Source organism: Hyposmocoma kahamanoa, unplaced genomic scaffold (assembly GCF_003589595.1).
Source record: "Hyposmocoma kahamanoa isolate Upper Pololo Valley unplaced genomic scaffold, ASM358959v1 157, whole genome shotgun sequence".
Taxonomy (NCBI): domain Eukaryota; kingdom Metazoa; phylum Arthropoda; class Insecta; order Lepidoptera; family Cosmopterigidae; genus Hyposmocoma; species Hyposmocoma kahamanoa.
Genome location: NW_020653561.1, coordinates 1,336,881 through 1,355,519, shown reverse-complemented (window position 1 = coordinate 1,355,519; position 18,639 = coordinate 1,336,881). Strand labels below are relative to the sequence as shown.

The 18,639-nt window shown below is 37.0% G+C and overlaps 1 protein-coding gene across 2 annotated transcripts in view; it reads left to right on the top strand.

Moving 5' to 3' along the window:
* LOC113240598 overlaps window positions 1–18,362 on the top strand; it is a 160,475-nt gene extending 142,113 nt beyond the window's left edge. The window contains exons 1-3 of one of the 2 annotated variants that reach the window (XM_026477937.1): window positions 11,989–12,007; window positions 15,123–16,560; window positions 16,945–18,362. In XM_026477937.1, coding sequence (XP_026333722.1) covers window positions 15,138–16,560; window positions 16,945–18,017 — 2,496 coding nt within the window. In that variant the 5' untranslated portion in view covers window positions 11,989–12,007; window positions 15,123–15,137 and the 3' untranslated portion in view covers window positions 18,018–18,362. Of the gene's footprint in view, window positions 1–11,988; window positions 12,008–15,122; window positions 16,561–16,944 lie in introns of those variants that run through there. The other variant, XM_026477936.1, reaches the window with a different exon arrangement.
* The last annotated feature ends 277 nt before the right edge of the window (window positions 18,363–18,639 follow it).

Sequence of the window (18,639 nt, the reverse complement as noted above, 5' to 3'; positions counted from 1 at the left end):
GCATATTGACGGCCACATTGACGGAACGACAACAGGGCTGTCAGCGAGTCGTTCGCTAAGGACGATTTTATTATTTAAATTCCGTATTTCCAATATAATGCGATTTCTTGACGGACTACCTATTTAAAGACTTTCATGTCAATTATTCGAAAATTATTCGAAATAGTAACTGCGTGAGAAAAATAGTTGTTAAATGTTGAAGTCAAAGAACTCTTATTTTCCAAAAAATAGTTAATCTACAAAAAATCGTTGAAAAACAAGTTGCAATAAATGGTCTCTATATCTATTTCAAAATATTTTAGTGTGGGTAATTTATGGTAGTGTTATTCACCCATTATGTTATCATTTGTTTAAGCTACTTATGTGACTTTATTTAACTTAACTGGTGTTATTTACGGTTGTCTTAGAATTTAACAAATGAAATTATTAGTGTACGTAATGATCATATTATTTGGTACTTGGTGTAACGGGCTGGTGTCTGCAACTTGAAGTCGAGGCGCCTATTGCGTGTTGATGATGGCACGATCATGTTATTTACCTAATAGAATACTTTCATTTGCTCTAACAAAGTCACTGTGCATGTTAAAGCCGATAATAAATAATCAAGGAAGATAACCCTACCACTTGACGCACACATTTGCGTGTTTGCAGACAGCGCGTTGCTGTACGTAGTAGTAGTAGTAGGTAAATAAGTTTCTACCGTCGTTTGGAGTGTCCGAGGTGTGATACTGTACTGCACCCGTCACACCTTGAGACATAAGTTGACAAGTCCCATGTGCTTGTAATTTCACCAACACCCTTACCCTTCAAAACCGGAACGCAATAACTCTACATTACTGCTTGGTAGCAGAAATAGGTAAAAAGGCAGGACTTCTACTAAAAACCCATATTTTAAAGTTACACAACTAGACGCCTGTCGGTGCTAAACAAAATGCGCTCTTTATTGCACAAGAATTAATGCAATTCTCACCTCTGCACCCCACATTTCCAAATTTCTACTAACAATGTAAACACAAACAGTGGAATTAATGGACGGAGGTAGTGATGTTAATTTTGATTAGCACTGATTGGAGTAACAGTTTGTGTAACTATGTGTGTTTTTTCTATTCCTCTTATAGAAAGTGGTTACTAATGAATGAAAGTAAGACGTGGATAACCACACAGGGAGACAGAGAACACTTGGAAGCATTTGAGAAATGGTGCTGGAGAAGAATAAAAGGAACGTTGGGACTGAAAGAAACACCAATGAAAAGATGTTGAGGATAGTGCAGGAATATAATAATAATAACGTACCATTAAGGAAAATGGTTGCGGGTGCCATGGACACACACACATGGACACAGACAACCACAAATTACACCCAAACTAACGAACGAAATAAATGAAGGCAATTATTTCTCCGGGTCCGGGAATCGAACCCGGGAACTCAGCGTGGCAGACCAGCATGGAATATCTTATAATATATTTTAGTAGACCTTCTTGTACGTCCAGGGAAGTACTGCCATCATACCTTTTTCTGCTGCCAAGCAATAATGAGTGCTTTCAGTTTTAAGGGTAAAGGGTGCTGGTGAAATTACAGGCACATGGGACTTGTCAAGTTATGTCTCCGGGTGACGGGTGCAGTGGAAGTGACCCTCAGATGTGATACAACTGTTATGGATGGGCGTGTCGCTTACCACCAGGCGCACGACTTGATCGTCCCATCTCTTGGTATTATAAAAAAAGACAAAAACTTAGAACTTCCCTCTTTTTGCGTTGGCGGTTTAAAAAATGACATTATAGACTTGTAGGTTTTTCCACGTGATTTATTCTAATCACATTGTTTATTGAAAATGCGTAGTCAAATAAGAATTAATTATATTTATCCAGCAGAGAGATTGAAATTCAATTGAAAACATTTTTTTTTAAGTCTGTAAAACTTTGAACAAATCTACTCTAAAATAAAACTAGAACAACAACTCCTATTTGAACTCAATAAAATCTCAAACCCCCGTTAAGAAAACTCCAGAAAATCGCGTTTTATGACAACGAACTCTTAAAAATCTAATGAAAATTTGCTTTAATATTCTGACGTAATTTTGACACAATGTCTCTATTTTTTTTTTTAGAAAATGTATTATAATTGTGTGGCTAACAGAGAGGATACTTTGTTGATGTTCATTGCTGCTTTTTTGTGTTAACGACAATTTTGCTTATACATTCACTGGGCAATAGATTGAAAACGAACAATTAACGTACTTTGTGGACCAAAATCCATTTCTTGAGTTTTCATACTAGCTTTACGTACTTATACTGTGTGTCTGGCAAAGAAGTCTGTCGGAGACAGTGCTGAGGAAGGACACTTAGCAAATTTTCTTTTGTATAAAATTTATCACCATTTGCCTGTCAAGTGGAATTCTTCTTTTAGAGCTCCACACACGGGTTATATATATATATAATCATACAAACATCTGCTCATATATTTTTCTAACTTAGAATAGAAGGAAATTTTGGGTCTTTTATCATTCTCAATTTGATTGTATTTATATATTACGTGACTACTCTGTCATTTGTGAACTGAATTTGATGATTCTTCTTTTGTTGGAAAGGGTGTACTCTGTATTGATCCCATTTAAATTCTAAGAAAATATTCCACCTCTAAGGGCAGCAAACTCAGGCATGAATCCAGTTTCACGCGCCTTAAAAAAGTTACAATTATTAGTAATGGTATTCACTACAATAAAAATTGAAAATGTCTACCTTTACTTGCTTAATCTATTTCAAAGACTACAAAAAGTTTGGTAAAACCATTGACTTACAAATAAATGGACGACGGGTCTAATACAAAAATCACGAAAAAAATGTCCCAAGTCAACCTATTTAAACGTAGTGACATGTAAAGGAATATGAAAAAGCTAAAACGTTGAATTTAAATTGTAATGTCATCGCAGTACTGTCTAATTTTGCTTGCTTCGCTGTCAATCGAACAAACAAAGACTAAAGCGTGAATGACGCTCTGTATACGATTTTAACGCCCAATAAGTTCGGACACTTTTTAGCGCGGACCCGACGTCCATATATTTGTAAGTCAATGGGTAAAGCAGAGGTTTCAAACACTGAACAGATCTTTTCATATATTATTAACATATTATCAACGGGGTTTTTAGCAAATTTGATGTCATCCTTTACTGTTGTTTGTTCTCCGAAGAGAAAGGTTTACGATCCCAGCTCCTTTGTTTACCTTTTTTCTAATTGTAAAAAAAAAGAAATATAGTGTTATACCAACTGCCAAAACTTTTTGATGAAAATTGTGCCTCGCCCGACGCAAGTTTGTATTATAAAAGCAAGTTTATGTAGCTTTATTGAAATCGCGACATAAATACAACGGGTAGGCAAAGTCTATGGATTTTTAGTAACAGTAGAGATTTTCTAGGGAAGTTTTACCAACTTACTTGTGAGCATTATTGAGTTTCGGTTTTGAGAGAGCTGGTGAATAATTTACAAGCACTTGGGACAGGCACAGTGGTAGCGCCCCTCAGGTTTTACGATTAAAACCTTTGAGTGACACTGCAACTGTTATGAACAGTCGTGTCGCTTATCACCAGGCGCAAGATTTGTTTATCCCATCACCTGGTATTATAAAAAATCTCCACTTATCTGATAAATCTCTTTATTGAGAACGTCCCAAAGAAAGGCCAGATCAAGAGCACCATTAACCGAGGAGCGTTTATGAAAGCATGATGCGTGTCGGTGAAGCGAAAGACGTGACAGGATCGTTATAAGTGGAAAGCTGTTTCTGCCTACCCCGATGGGAAAAGGGCGTGAAATGTTTGTGGCGAAACTAAATTACTAAACGGATAACACTCCATGTTACAAGTCCCAAACAACATAAATTCTATTGAACCTTAACTAACTGACCTATAAAGCCTAAAACTAATTAAAACTAAATCGGATCTCAACTACACTAAATTTAGAGTTCGTTGGCCATTGTAATGAATGAACGAATTAAAGGGTTAGACCACCTAATAAAAATAACAAGGGCCTGCATGTCGTATGAATTGATTCATATGCGATGCCTTGGTTAACTGATGAGATGACGCAATCAGAGTGCGCTGGAATAGTATGGATATGTGTTGCCTTGCTAGTGGTTTCGAATGCAAGGAGAAATAGAAGAAATTAGTACTCCATTAGGATTTTTGGGAACGTATTTTATGTAGCGATTGACAACAACGAGTCACAAAAACATAACGTCAAAAAGAATACAAAATTTAAAGGAATAAAAAACAAAGTCAGTATATCAAAAGGAATGTGCGCACAATATGAAATATAAATATTTATTAGGCATTGAGTACATCAAGTGAAATTGAACGTTACAGCATCATCATCTCATTGACAACACCTTACACGTCACACTACTAACTAACTAACTAACCGACCTAAAACATTGCAAAGAAATTAAAAAATCTTACCAATTTATGAATGAATTGCCACGAAAATTTTAAAATTTATATTGCAAAGCATTGTTAGAAATGTAAAACTGATTCCGTCTAACGTACAACGTGACCACAAAATCTTACAAATGTCTAAAGAAAAATACGTATAAATAAATGAGGTTAACCTTACAAAGTTATTGACAAATAATAGTTCATCGGAAGTCTATTAACAAGGCATTAACCTTAATAGGTATTGCTTATTAACTAGTGCAGTGCAAACGTATTTCATTAACATGGCTTGTGTATAGTAATTTGAACTATACACAAGCCGTTGCAGATGTACACAGTGTTATTGAAATTGTAAACATGTGATATGAGTGTGAATGGTTTTAAGAGAGATGAAGAGTAAAGAAAAGGTAGTACGTCCATGAAGGACCCGTATAACGAGATGATGGATAATAAAGATCTACGGATGACGAAAATATGTAGCGTCGACACCAAATTTTAACATTTAAACAACTCGACGATATGACGCGTAATCAAAGAGTGTAGGAACTATTGACTTGAGATGGATTTATTAACATAGGCAATTTTTTTACATCAGGAAATCCTCACCCGCTTCCCGGTGGGAACACGGAAACGCCCTTGCACACTACTTCGAACCATCTCTGGTACCACCTTGGGAGACTATTTGACGAGTCTCGCCCTGTGCTGATGACGTACCGAGACACAATTCATGTCATCCAGACTCGAGAACCTGTCTCTATTAGAGCACCGAATGTCTCCGCATACGATGCCCTTTCTTGTTATTAACTGTTCCCGTCTATTCCTTTTCTGCCTCACGCCCTACTTAAATAAAGTACGACAAGTAAAGGTCAATAAGATCTAACCTCTGTTTAACAGTCTTCAATGAAGACAAGCGTGTATTGTGCGCCAAGCGGACAACAGACGCGTTGTATGCCAGTATAGCGTTTATTACAATTTATGATGTTTGTATGAAAATGTTCATTCATTATGTTATCGATGATATATTGTCAGCTATTAATTTCGTACAATGGTTACAAAGTTTATTTTTCTTCTTTACAATTGTCACTTTCTTGCTGAACTCTCTTTGTAATCATCTCATTGTTTTTATTTTATATGCATACAATACCAGGACTACTTTTATAGTATGTCTGTATAATACTGGTTGTAAGGCTTTAGTGGTTATTCTCTAAATGATTATCACAAACTGCAGGTTTCTTACCACGATGTGATTTCTTTTTATTTTCCCGATATTACGCAATGGTTACACGCTCCATGGTCACGGGTTGACTGGCCAGCGGCAGATGACAGCTTGAAGAACAGACAATTTTGTGTACCCTTTTTCACTGACGACGATGACTCTTATGTCAATTATTTGTGGCGTTAACATTGTCACTCACTTTTTTCCGAGAAACCACACTCACTGTATCCACATGCGAAACTGAAGTTAAACTATGTTTGTTTGTTTTTATCACAAAGAAGCGGGTTCCACGCATTAGATAGTTTAAATCCATCTTCGCGGTTAAACGTTTGGTGCTTTGTGATCTCGATGGCTTCTTGCACCAAACGTGGTATATAATGACCTTCCGTCGAAAGTACTTGGGGACTACGTAACTCGATCCAGTGGTTAGTGTCAAATTGTGTCAGATGTTGTGCTATAGCTTTCTGATGATCATTGTTTTTTACTGCTCGGATGTGTTCCTTCATACAGTCGACGATTGTCCGTTTGGTCTGACCGGTATACGAGCTCCCACAACTACATGTTTCTGGGGAAGTCGTCTTCTGCAATCAGCAGTCTAGTCGACGTCGTTTTGTCTAAAAGAAAGTCGGTCTAACTTTAAATCTCTGTTAGTATTACCAGTCTGTCTTTTGTGGCGAGTCAGTCTGTTGGTTTATCCATAGAGGTTGAACGCGACTTTTTCCTACAGCCGCTCACGCGATGCGCTCATCCTACCGCAAAATGGCGGCTATTTGGTTTCGCAAATTAGAAAAGGATTCAGTTTAAGTACAAGTTTTTATAAATAAAAATTATTATTCTGTATTGCTAAATAAATACCCTCCGTACTACAACAAAAACATCTCAAATAAAATGCAGTAATACACCGCAAATACTGCACTAATGAAATTTTTGGTGTACTTGGGTAAATATGATAATATTCCGTTTGAGTGGTTCTAACGTTTACCATGAAATTACTTCTTAAAGTATAGTTTATAAACATTTATATTCAGGGTAAACTTAAAAAACGCTACTTACGGTATGTTTTCAATAAATAAACACCGAAATCACCAGCCCAAACAATAACACACACGATTGTCGTGACGTATTTTTGAAGTTATTAATTTTTTTTAAATGACAGACCCAGGCATTAAAAACTTTATGGTTTGCTAGAGTAGTTACCGAAATAGCAATTAGTATTAGTTCTTTTACCTGTTATAATTTCGATATCCGATAAATCGGTATAAAACCATCACCGGCACCTCTAGGTGTGGTATGCGTCTACGGCTGCAAGTATCGCGTGAGCGGATAAGCCCCTATATGTATATGGACGTTATTTATTATTAGTATACGTTACATTTATAATACTTATGTGAGTACAAGCTGGTGCCCGCTACTTATACTACAAAGGTTTAGGCAATTAACTAAATGTAAACAAACTGTACCGAAGAGTTTGATGAGAATTTTATGGGGTATTACTTTTTTTATAATATCAAGTGACGGGACGAACAAGTCGTGCGCCTGATGGTAAGCTGCACGCCTGTACGTAACAGTTGCAGTGCCGCTTGGAGATTTAAATCGCAAAGATCTGATGGGCACTGCTTCTGCGCCCGTCACCCTGAGACATAAGTTGACAAGTCCCATGTGCCTGTAATTTCACCAGTCACCCTTCAAAACCGGAACACAGTGATGCTCATATTACTGCTTGACGGCACAAATAGCTACGGTCGCAGTACTTTCCTGGACGAACCCTTTCACAAGGAGTTCTACTGCTTGTTAAATCCTTTTCTCTTCAGCATTATTATTCCCATCTGATTGTGGTGTCTGTTTTTTGCGTTATCTCTCCACTTTGTTCCTTATCCCATGTGCCCGTATTTTCTGTAATCTGATACATACAACCACTAAGAAAAGTGTTTCTACAAAACTAATTTCACGAAAGTCGTGTTTCAAAGGTGAAATTTCTCCAAACGGTTTTCATCGACCATTTTCTCTGACAATACTTTTCGAAGTGCTCTCATTATGGCGGCCTTCGTACAAAGGTATCCACTTAACAATGGACCGATAACATTAATAAACTGACACAAATTGCGAACATCGCAAAGGCAACTAAAGAACATGCTGAAGGCGTTGAAACTGTTACGCTGTCTTATTTTGTTCGCGACTGTAAGTCTTGAGTGAAAAGCGATTGAGATAGTGTTCGTGATTTCTATTTATTCAAACGCTACCGTTTTGACAAAAGTAATAAGAACAAGAATAAAAGTAATATCCGAAATATATACTCTGTACACATAAATCACTCCACTCGGATATAACATCCCACCGAAGACGAAACTCAACAGTGAAAGTGTTGAGTCAATAACTTTGGAAATAGTAAAATTGAGGATATAGACTGATAAGCACACGGTGTGAAATTCCTAAAAATTGTCACGATAGAAAAAAATACAAACTCACCTCGAAATTTTACTACAAAACCCATTGACTTACAATTATATGGACGTCGGGTCCGCGCTAAAAAGTGTCCTTGTAAGTGCACTTGTAAGGCGCTAAAATCGTATACAGAGCGCGACACTCCGCTTTAGTTTTCATTTGTTCTACGGACAGCGCGATACTGCGATGACATAACAATTTAAATTTCGAATAGGTTGACTTGGGATATTTTTTTCGTGGTTTTTGTATTAGACCCGTCGTCCATTTATTTGTAAGTCAATGACAAAACCGCTCTATTCAATAAGCACTTTACATATACCAATGACTTTTTTAAATATCAACTGAACTAAATGAACACGTATACTGTACGATATACATTTTTCCCTTAGAATAATAACGCATAGAAACCTAGTCCGCACACGCTAAGTGAGGCAAATTGAAGCGCTCCCAAAGGGCCTACACGAGCGGGCGGGCCTTCAGTGCTCAAGGTCAACTTGCACCGCGAACAGCTCCAGAATTTTAGCTAAAAATGACGAAATGTGCGGTAAATGAGTGTAAAAATACGTCAGACAAACATAAAATAGATACTAACATCACATTCCACAAGGAAGTAACGCGTTGCAACTTGTATTTTTATATAAATATTCACTAAAACCGAAAATTAACCTACTACTAAAACTAGCCTACATGAATTTGATTTTTGCCTCATTTCTGACAGTTCGTTTGATATGAAACTATCATTCTATGCGTTATTATTCTAAGATTTTTCATATTATTTTACTTTCGTTTGTAAAAAAAATTATTCTTAAATAACCTGCCATTAGAACCGATTCAGTACGGGAAAAATTAAATTCTAGCTGAAGTAGTATCCACTCTTAAGATTTCCTACACTTATGTGAGTATGGTGTGAGGTGTTTGCCTTTTTTCCTAACGAAAAAAAACACAACAACATTAAAATTTGTTTGTTACCGCAAATAAGACCACAGATTAAGGTCGAGTACCACCAGGCGCACATCGTATTCGTCCTGTTTATTATGAAACAATTTTATTTAATTTTAATCAGATGATGACCGTTGCTATATTAAAGACCTTGATGAAGGAGTTTTGGCCGAAGAGTGTCGTACACAGGTGATTCCAAGGTCGGTTACAAAACCCCATATTGCGCCACACGGCACCGACAAAATGTAAGTTAGTTATTTAGGTTTTTGTATTATATTATATGCACGTTAGCATTTAAGGTACGTGTTAAATGGGTTATAATTGGCCTTATTGAAGAGTTGTAATGTACAGTAGAACTGTCGTGCATGTGGAGGTACGAAACCGCTGATAAATTTTAAATTCTCTGTAGTGAGATTATAGCATATATATACGAGCCACAAAAACAGGTTGCGCGTCTTTCGGAAAAAACTCGCGCAATCTCGGTCATTCCGCAGCTACCATGTCGTAACTGCAGGTCGATTCAAAATTTCACGATAACTTTGTTGTCTAATCGAATTAGATATCGTACGATCTCTTTTCATTTTTATTCACAATCACCGAACCGAACGTCAAACTGTCGTATTCGAAACCGAACCGGAATGACGTCACACCCGTACGATTACTCGAACTTCTCGACCGGCACAGGCTACAAACGTTATTCAGTCAAATGAAAGTTATAGAACGTCCTATTGTTTACAAAGCAAGAATGTAATATGGAAATCTCTTATTATTTTAAATAAAGTGAGAATTTTGTTCAATTTTATTAATTTATTTTAATGCGAGATTAATGCATTCCTTTATTTTAGCCCTTTAAAGTCTTAAAAATGTATATAAAAGGATTCCATTTTTCTTATAATTCATATTCGCCGACTTCATAACGTTGTTGGATAACAATATCGTATATGAATCCAAACGTTTAACTCAAATGTTCTCAATAGCTCGGAAAGTTTCCTTCGATTCGAGAACGATATCCAATTCGGTTAAGATATCGAAGAGTTCTGAATCGGGGTCCAGCACAGTTTGTACGTTACATATTTGACAGAATGCCGCGACAAAAAAAAGAGGTGAAGTGTATGATCAGTGTTTTGTAGAAAGGGTGTAAGCGACGTTTATTAATAGCAGTAGAGCTCTACTACAAGGAGTTCCTTGTGAAAGAAGTACTGTTAAGCAGTAATGTGAACATTACTGCGTTCCGGTTTTGAAGGGTGCTGGTGAAACTACAGGCACATGGGATTTGTGAACTTATGTATCAGGGCGACGGGCGCAGTGGCAGTGTCCCTCAGATATTTGCGATTTAAAGCTCTGAGTGGCGCTATAACTGTTATGGACAGGCGTGTCGCTTAGCACCGGGCCCACGACTTGGTATTTAATTAAAATAAAAAATTGTTCAAGGAAACACGTTTTAGGTTTTAACGACTGATTAAAAATATTTACGTTCTGGTTTCAATTCAATTTTAACTCAGGACGTAAAACATGCTCCGCTGAAAATTTCGAAATGTGACTTACGCCCTTTCCACAAAATACCGACGATACGTATGTTAAAGTTAAAAGGCTGTCCGTGCAAAAAGTTTTTCCTTTATTTAATTCAAAATCAAGGTAATACACATAGCTCTTTTCCACTTCGCTTTGCCTGGGCCCTTAAAGTTCAAAAGTAACTTTTCTGCCGTTTGGGTCTCGCTAGGTAAATCCCTGTGCTCTACAATAAGTAGGTACCATAATTAAGAAACTTCCTGGGTACCAGAATGGCCAGATGCGAATTTCGGACAAGTTTATTTACTAACTCCGTTCTGACTTAAAAACATGACTCTACATATACTTTCCCAAAACACAACAAACAATACGTGATTTGAATTCATCAAATCACGTATTTCTTTCAAATCAAACATTTAAAAAAATATGACTAACCAGTTTGTTATATGCCTCAAGGAACAGTATACTGAAAACAAATAATTCAATCGAATGGATGAAATTTTTCTTAATGTCCGATCTTTGTATTAATAATTATAACAAACTAGTGGAGTAATTTTTCAAAAAATAATTGAATATCATGGTAGTAAAATATTGTGATATTGAATAGCCTTTAGGGTCGAGACTACCTCAGCTGGAATTCTAATTTTTCCCATACCAATACGGTTCAATTTGCCTTGTACGGGCGGCGGGACACTGGCTATATTTATGAATTTATTTTTTTATAAAAAGTTTTTTTTGTAAAATATCGAGGTAAGTTTGTGTTTTTTTCTACCGTGAAAATTTTTAGGAATTGTGTTTTCACACCGTATAGTAATCAGTGTATATTCTCATTTTTACTATGTATTTTTTTCAAAGTAATTGATTCAACACTTCCACTGTTATGCCGAATCAACCAAAGCCGTTCGAGGTAGATATTATAATTTTTTTTTAATTTTAATTTAGATTTCTGTGCTTGTACCAAACGTCCAAGGAAAGCGTAAGGTGCAGTTCACACAGTGGAACGCACTTTCACACAAATTGCGCTGTTTCGCGCACCCTCACTTTTAGAATGTAATTATCGCATGGCTCACATACGAGAGCACGTACTAACGAGGATTTAAGCAAATTCATATGTCGCGACTCAATTTAGACCTGCGTAAAAGAATTTCGACGAATCTCAATTAAGATCTTAACATTATTGCCCTAAGCGAGCCGTGTTCCGGGAAAACTCTGTAATTAATTTACATTACATTCTGCCATTGTTTTAATTATTTACAAAATAGAAATCGCTGGTATTTGTTGTGCGATACTGTTGTTATTGGTTTACAGCAATTTTTTAAACATTAGTAATTACGTATATATTTTTTTAGAAGTGACGGGACGAACAAGTCGTGCGCGTGATGGTAATCTACACGCCTGTCCATAACAGTTGCAGTGTCACTCAGGTCTTTAAATCGCAAAGATCTCAGGGGCTCTATCGCTGCGCCCGTCACCCTGAGACGTAAGTTGACAATCTCATGTGCTTGTGATTTCACTAGCACCCTTACCCTTCAAGACCGGAACACAGTATTGCTGGCACTACTGCGTACGGCGGCAGAACTATGGAAAGGTGGCAGTATATCCCTGGACAAACTCTTTCACAAGGAGCTTTACCACCTTTGCCATAATGCACCATTTGCCAAGTTTTATAGAAATCATTATCGGACTTGTGTTCGCTATCTAATTCCCGTGGCAATTTTTATTTTTTAAATAATCGATTTTGTTATCGTGCAATATTATTTAATATTCGAATATTTTGTTGTGAATTACTATTTAATAATTACACGATAATATACTTGAATATTTAAATAATAAAAATTGCCACGAAAATTAGGTAGTGCACACACTAGTCTGAGAGTGACTGAGTAACGGACCCCTTCAAATTTGAAGAAATTAAGATACTGTGGTACCCCTTTCCAACAAAAAAAAAATCGCTATTGGTTCCGAAAAAAATACAATCGAATACGGAACCTCCTCATTTTTGAAGTCTATTAAAAACTACGATTCACTTATTAGTCGTTCATTAAGTCTTGTGCAGCGACTGCTCCACGTTGACAAGATATGGCTACGTGGCGTTATAAAAAAATAGATATACTGTCAATTTGATGAAAAGTACGAACCAACTAGTCTGAAGTGCTAGCGAGAACCAAGGAGTCATTTAGGCGATACTGAAAGTACAAAGGTTTAGTCGGTAATTGTTTCTTTATCTGGCTTTCGTAAAAATATAAATGAAATAACGTCAATGAGACAAATAAATGGGCGCAACTTTTCCATCTCATTTAAAATCATGTAATAGCTTTTTTTTTAAATAGTTTATTATTACTCAGAGATTATGAAGAATTTTGTTTTATTGAGGTGCTTGTTAATAATTTGTGATCAACATTCGTTTTTCATCATTTTTCAATATCGCCACACAAGCGTTTTTTAGCGGTTCATAAAAATTTGCTCTAATCCGACTGAAAATGTCATGTACGTGTTTGATAATTAATTGCGGTCAAAATTTATTTTTCGCCATTTTATAATGTGGCTGCCATTCACCTCGCAATCTAAACCCGACCACGCGCCGCAGGCCCATGCTAAATCCACCATAGGTGGAGCACAGCCTCGTTTTATGTAAGAACACAATTATTTTAGTACAATTGTAATTTCGGTCTTGTTTTAATTAGGTTTAGTCGTTTTGTGTTACCTTGACTATGTTAAGTATTTAAAACCAGCTCTCTGGTTTCAGCTGGAACCTCTCAGGTTCCAGCTGAAAACCAGCGCTGAGGCTCTGCCCTGACCTGAGCTGGCTACACTTTTCGACTATTATTACGTACTTTAGTTCATTTCATGTCATGATATGTTTGAAATGTTATTGTGAATAGCCGTCTAATTTCCTTAGTAATTTTTATTATTTAAGTGCTCGAGTATATTCTCGTGAAATATTAAATAAAAATTCATGATAATATTCTAGAATATTGAAATAATAAAAAATGCCAGCGAAATTAGATAGAGAAAACTAACCTGAAAATTATCCGAATAAATGTTTCTTTCTTTCTTTCATAGACAGCTGAAAATGACTTGTAATTTCAATAACTGAGTACATCAAAAGATGTTCCGTAAAGTAATTTTCTTAATAATACTCCTGTTGTCCTCCATTTACCTGCATAACTCTGAATCCAATCTAATATTATAAAAGTGAAAGTAACTCTGTTACGTTTTCAACATAAACTACAGAGCCTATACTGATGAGTTGTGATATGGAGATAGACGGGAACCTAGGAGAAGGCCATAGGCTACTTTTTGGCACAAAAATAAATCTTAAATGGGGTAAAATAGGGGATGAAAGAGCGCGTGTGTGAAGACGTTGGAAGGAAAAGGGAAAGACCGCGTGTTTGCGCTTATTATTCACGCGCGCCATCGCGCACTCCGACACGCAGTCTATCCTGCGATATTAGCCTTTATATGGACGCTCTTTCGGTTGTAACAAAAACAAACACGAGCAATCGCGAGGGCTTTCCCGCGCGCAATCCCGTACGCTCCTGATCACGCGTGATAGAGTGACTGTGTAAAGCGGGCTATTGACAAAAACATTAACCGAAATCCTACAGCACCTTACACAACATCGCAACTTAACTAACTAGCAACAAAGTAGACAAAAATAAAACAAATTAGTTTATTCAACATGTTACGAGGACCCCCGTAAACTAAGCCGACAACTTTTGCCTCGAGGGGATCAGAGCATTACACACAAACTCCGGATTACCAGTTTAGAATAGAAATGGATGGTGTTGGTGTCTGTTTCTGAAGTTGGAAATCTATTTTAACTTAATCACCTTGAAACAGGACTGTAATACATTACACATTTTAGACTCATTTATTCAGTGTATATGTACACATTGATTTTTTTAGTTGGACTCATACAAGTATATGGACACACACCTACAACTATACACATATAAACACACTACATATTAGACACGCCACACACACACACACCACATGCTCATGTAATGTTTCACCACGGTGTTTTTTATTTTTATTACACCGAAAAGCTCATGGTAAGTTTGAAATTAAATTTCGCTCATACATTCTGAAAAACTCAGACGTGTGAGCCCGAATTCGAACCTATGGCCTCTGCATGAGAGGCAGTAGTAGGCCAAAGCATTAGGCTGCACCTATACGACATAGCGTCTCTCATCAAGTTTTATTATAAAACTACTGCGTGCTCTAATGTTCTATCTCATCTTAAAATGTTCTTCGCATAACAATGCCATGTTAAGATACCATACAATTGTTTCAATAAACATTTTTATTATATCATGAAATTCGTTACAATTTTCCAACCACTCCCGTATAACTTCCTTCAAGAGATACGTTTGAAATTAAAGAAAGCTATGTTTTCTTTACCAATAAACATCCTTTCATCTGTTGATGTGTCTGTACGTTCAAGTGCATACAACTGTTAATTTTAATTTGTAAAGGCAATTAAAATGCCTACGGAATGTAACAGCCGCTCTTCCATCTATTTTATGTACTTATATCTTTATTGCTACTTTAAAACAGGAAACTCAAATACGTTTCTCTTTTTGTTACAGATTCTGAAGCCGAAGATGGGTGACACAATAAGAAGACTTTTCGTTTTAAATTTGGTAGTAGCCGTTACATCGGCAGATTTCACTGAGAATTGTCCCGACGAATGCAAATGCGTTTGGGCAGGTGGTAACAAACAAGTGGACTGTTCTCACGCACATTTCGACTCAGTACCAAAAAATATAAGCACAGACATTCAAACCCTTAACCTTTCTGGAAACCCAATACATGAAATTTCAAAAGAAGCTTTCGCAGAAGTTGGACAAGTTAATTTGAAGAAGTTATTTTTAAGCAATTGTCAATTGGAAGTAATACATAAACAAGGCTTGAAAGGTTTGGCTATTATGATTGAGTTGGACTTATCATTTAACAATTTGACTTCTCTTCATCGAGACACTTTTGATCCTATCGAGAAAATTAGATGGATATTTCTCAACGATAATCGAATTGAGAAATTAGAAGACGGATTGTTTAAGAATCTACCTTTCCTCCAAAGGCTTTATTTGAGCAATAATCGGATTGTACAAATTGGCGTAAAAACATTCATGAATGTTCCCAAATTTACTGATTTGAGATTGGATAGTAACAAACTGGAACATTTGAAGGTAGATGTTTTGAATACGTTATCCCTAACTAATTTGGATCTTCATGATAATCCTTGGCGTTGTGATTGTTATTTAGCGCCATTGAGAAATTGGTTTATTACCAAGAATTTACACCGAGTACCCATTGTCTGCGCTGAACCACCTAAACTTCATAAGACCGATTGGAAGAACTTAAGCACCAGTGACTTTGCATGTATGCCGAATATAGTCTATCCATCCACCAGTACAACTCTAAGATCTTCAGATACAAACATTACATTGTCTTGTCAAGTCGATGGCAACCCGCTACCAGAAGTGCATTGGGTATTCGACGGTCAGATTATAGATAGTCGGTACACGGGCGCAAAGAAATATTTAATAAGTGAAAGCGCCACAGAGAACTCTAAATGGTTAAATGTAACGATTGTGGACACAGGCGTTTCTGATAATGGAGACTACTCCTGCGTTGCGAAAAACACAGGCGGAGTAGATGAGAGAATGGTTGTATTAGCTGTAGCACATAATACACCTGGCATTGTGGTACCAACTGGAATGGACAATAATATGTTGCCAGTATTAATTGGAGTCTCTTGTACTGCCGCTATTTTACTCATCATACTTGTTATATTTTGTTGGTGTTGCTGTCGACGACGAAATTCGGAGAAAAAGGGGGATGCTTCAAATGGAGAAGCTTTGATCGAAGGATCAGTGATACCAGAAATGGAAAAGAGTTTAATTACTGCGGTGAATCCAGTTACAAAACCGCCAAGACGATACGATGTTCCCCCATTGATTACTAGTTCGGGGACCGAAATGTCGGAGCTGAACAAGACATTGCTGGACAATGATTCTGTTTTTGGTAAGCATACAATGATTTATTATTTTTTAGTCCGCATATACATATAACTTCATACTTTGTGTCGATAACTTCACCAAGTTAACAACTTAACTCGATTTATGTTTAAATAAGATTAAACAAATCAGTTCTTGTTTTTGTGACTTCGGCGTCCACAAAATATCCGTTGTTTGTAGATTAAAGTGTAAATTGATAAAATTGTAATTACATCGAGCAAATTGGGTTAACGTTGGTAAACAAATTAATTCTACGAATAAGAAACAAGCAGGTTATTATACCCAAATGCCGTTATGCTAATTCGGGATTACAAGAATCCATTAAACTGTATTTATTTTGTGCATTTTATGGAAAATTACGATGCCTTAAATGTTTATTTTGTATTTTCAGCTCACAATGACGACGAAAGGCGGTCTTTGGACTACGAACATCAGAAAAGATCTCAAGATGCGCTCAATGTTGAGTATGGACGTGTTGATGGAAGAGCGTATCCACCCGACTTGTTATCATTCCCGGCGAGAGCCGCACAGATATCCCCAGCAGCGAGTAATGCTTCAACAGTACCTGATACAACAAGACTACCGCTACAAGTGAATCCAGTTAGCCCCATTCATTCCCCCATCTACGGAATGACCAATCAGAATTTGTTCAGAACGCTGCCATATTCAAGATCTCAGTCTCCTTTCACAGCACCTATCACTCCACCGGTCATAACTCCAAGGCAGGGATATGTAACTATACCTAGACGACCAAGGGTACCCAGTTGGTCTAGTACAGCGAGCACACAAATTCTACCAAGCACAGAGGCCCAGGAACCGTTGTACGATAATCTGGGTTTGCGAACGACCGCTGACGGCAGCTCGGTTCTATCTTTGAACAAGGCTGGATTGGAGGCTCAGTTCTCTCCGATGAAGAATAGACCTTTGCCTGCAACCCCGCCAGTATATCAACCACCTCATCCAGTTTTTTATGCACCCATAGAGGAACAAGAGCCTGCACCTTCTCCTGTACCAAAAAGTCCTCAGTATGTGGGCAATCAAAGAAACAGCGTCACATCTCAGCTATCAACGCCTGGCCCTCAGGAACCCGTGAGCAGGATGAGTTGGACTGCAAAGAATACTTCAACTCCTCAGCATGAGCCTCGAAAGCCGCTGTTCTCAGATAGAAGTGATACTCAGTCACAAGCTTCCGACAGTAGTACTTTGAGTCGGAAAGGCAAACCCGAAACTGGATCTTTAAGAAGACTACCTAAAGCGGAAAACGAAGAGATGAAGTCACCATCGAAAGAAGGTGAAAGAAAAAACGAAAGCGTTGCACCCCCTAATCAATCAGGTACATTAGGAAGAAGCGGGAAGATTCCTCCCAGACCCCCGCCGAAACCTAAGAAAAAGCCTAATCCTGAATTGAATAATACTACAGAACCTTTGTTTGAGGACGAAGGTGAAGATGGTACAGAAGTGTAGTGATAACTCTGCAGTACAGTGAGTACTACCAAAGTGCCAATGAGCTTGTAGTGAATAAACAAAGTGATATCAGTGACAGACGAAAGTAAAGAACAAAAATAATATGAATTTTAATCATTTGTTTCGCGGTGCTCGTGTAAATAAATAACGTGTGTGCTAGATTTTTTACCTACCTACGTACAAGATAAATCATTATGGACCATTTTGTAAAATTGTAAGCTCTAGTTTTACACCATGAGTTTGTACACGATATGTTACATATTTTAAGTATTTATTTGTTATCATCAGGTAGCTATTGAATTTGCTTGCCAGTGTAGGGGCATCTTTTCATCCATTTTCAAGACTGATTTTTTTCTAAATTAACAGATTCCTTTGACATTCCTTTTGGCTTGCGTGAAATGTAAACAATTGAATAGGTCAAGGTAAGAATTAGTTAAGTCTCAGTTCTGTTAAAATAACAAGTATTGCGAGCTATAATACCTCAAAAAGTTCCTTATCTCATTTTTCCCTTAGGCCTTTCAATAATAAAAATATTTCATGTTTTATCCAATCTAAGTTTGTGAGATCGACGCTAAACATTTACTTTTCTTTCCAGAATATTTCATAGATTGCTAGAACAGTT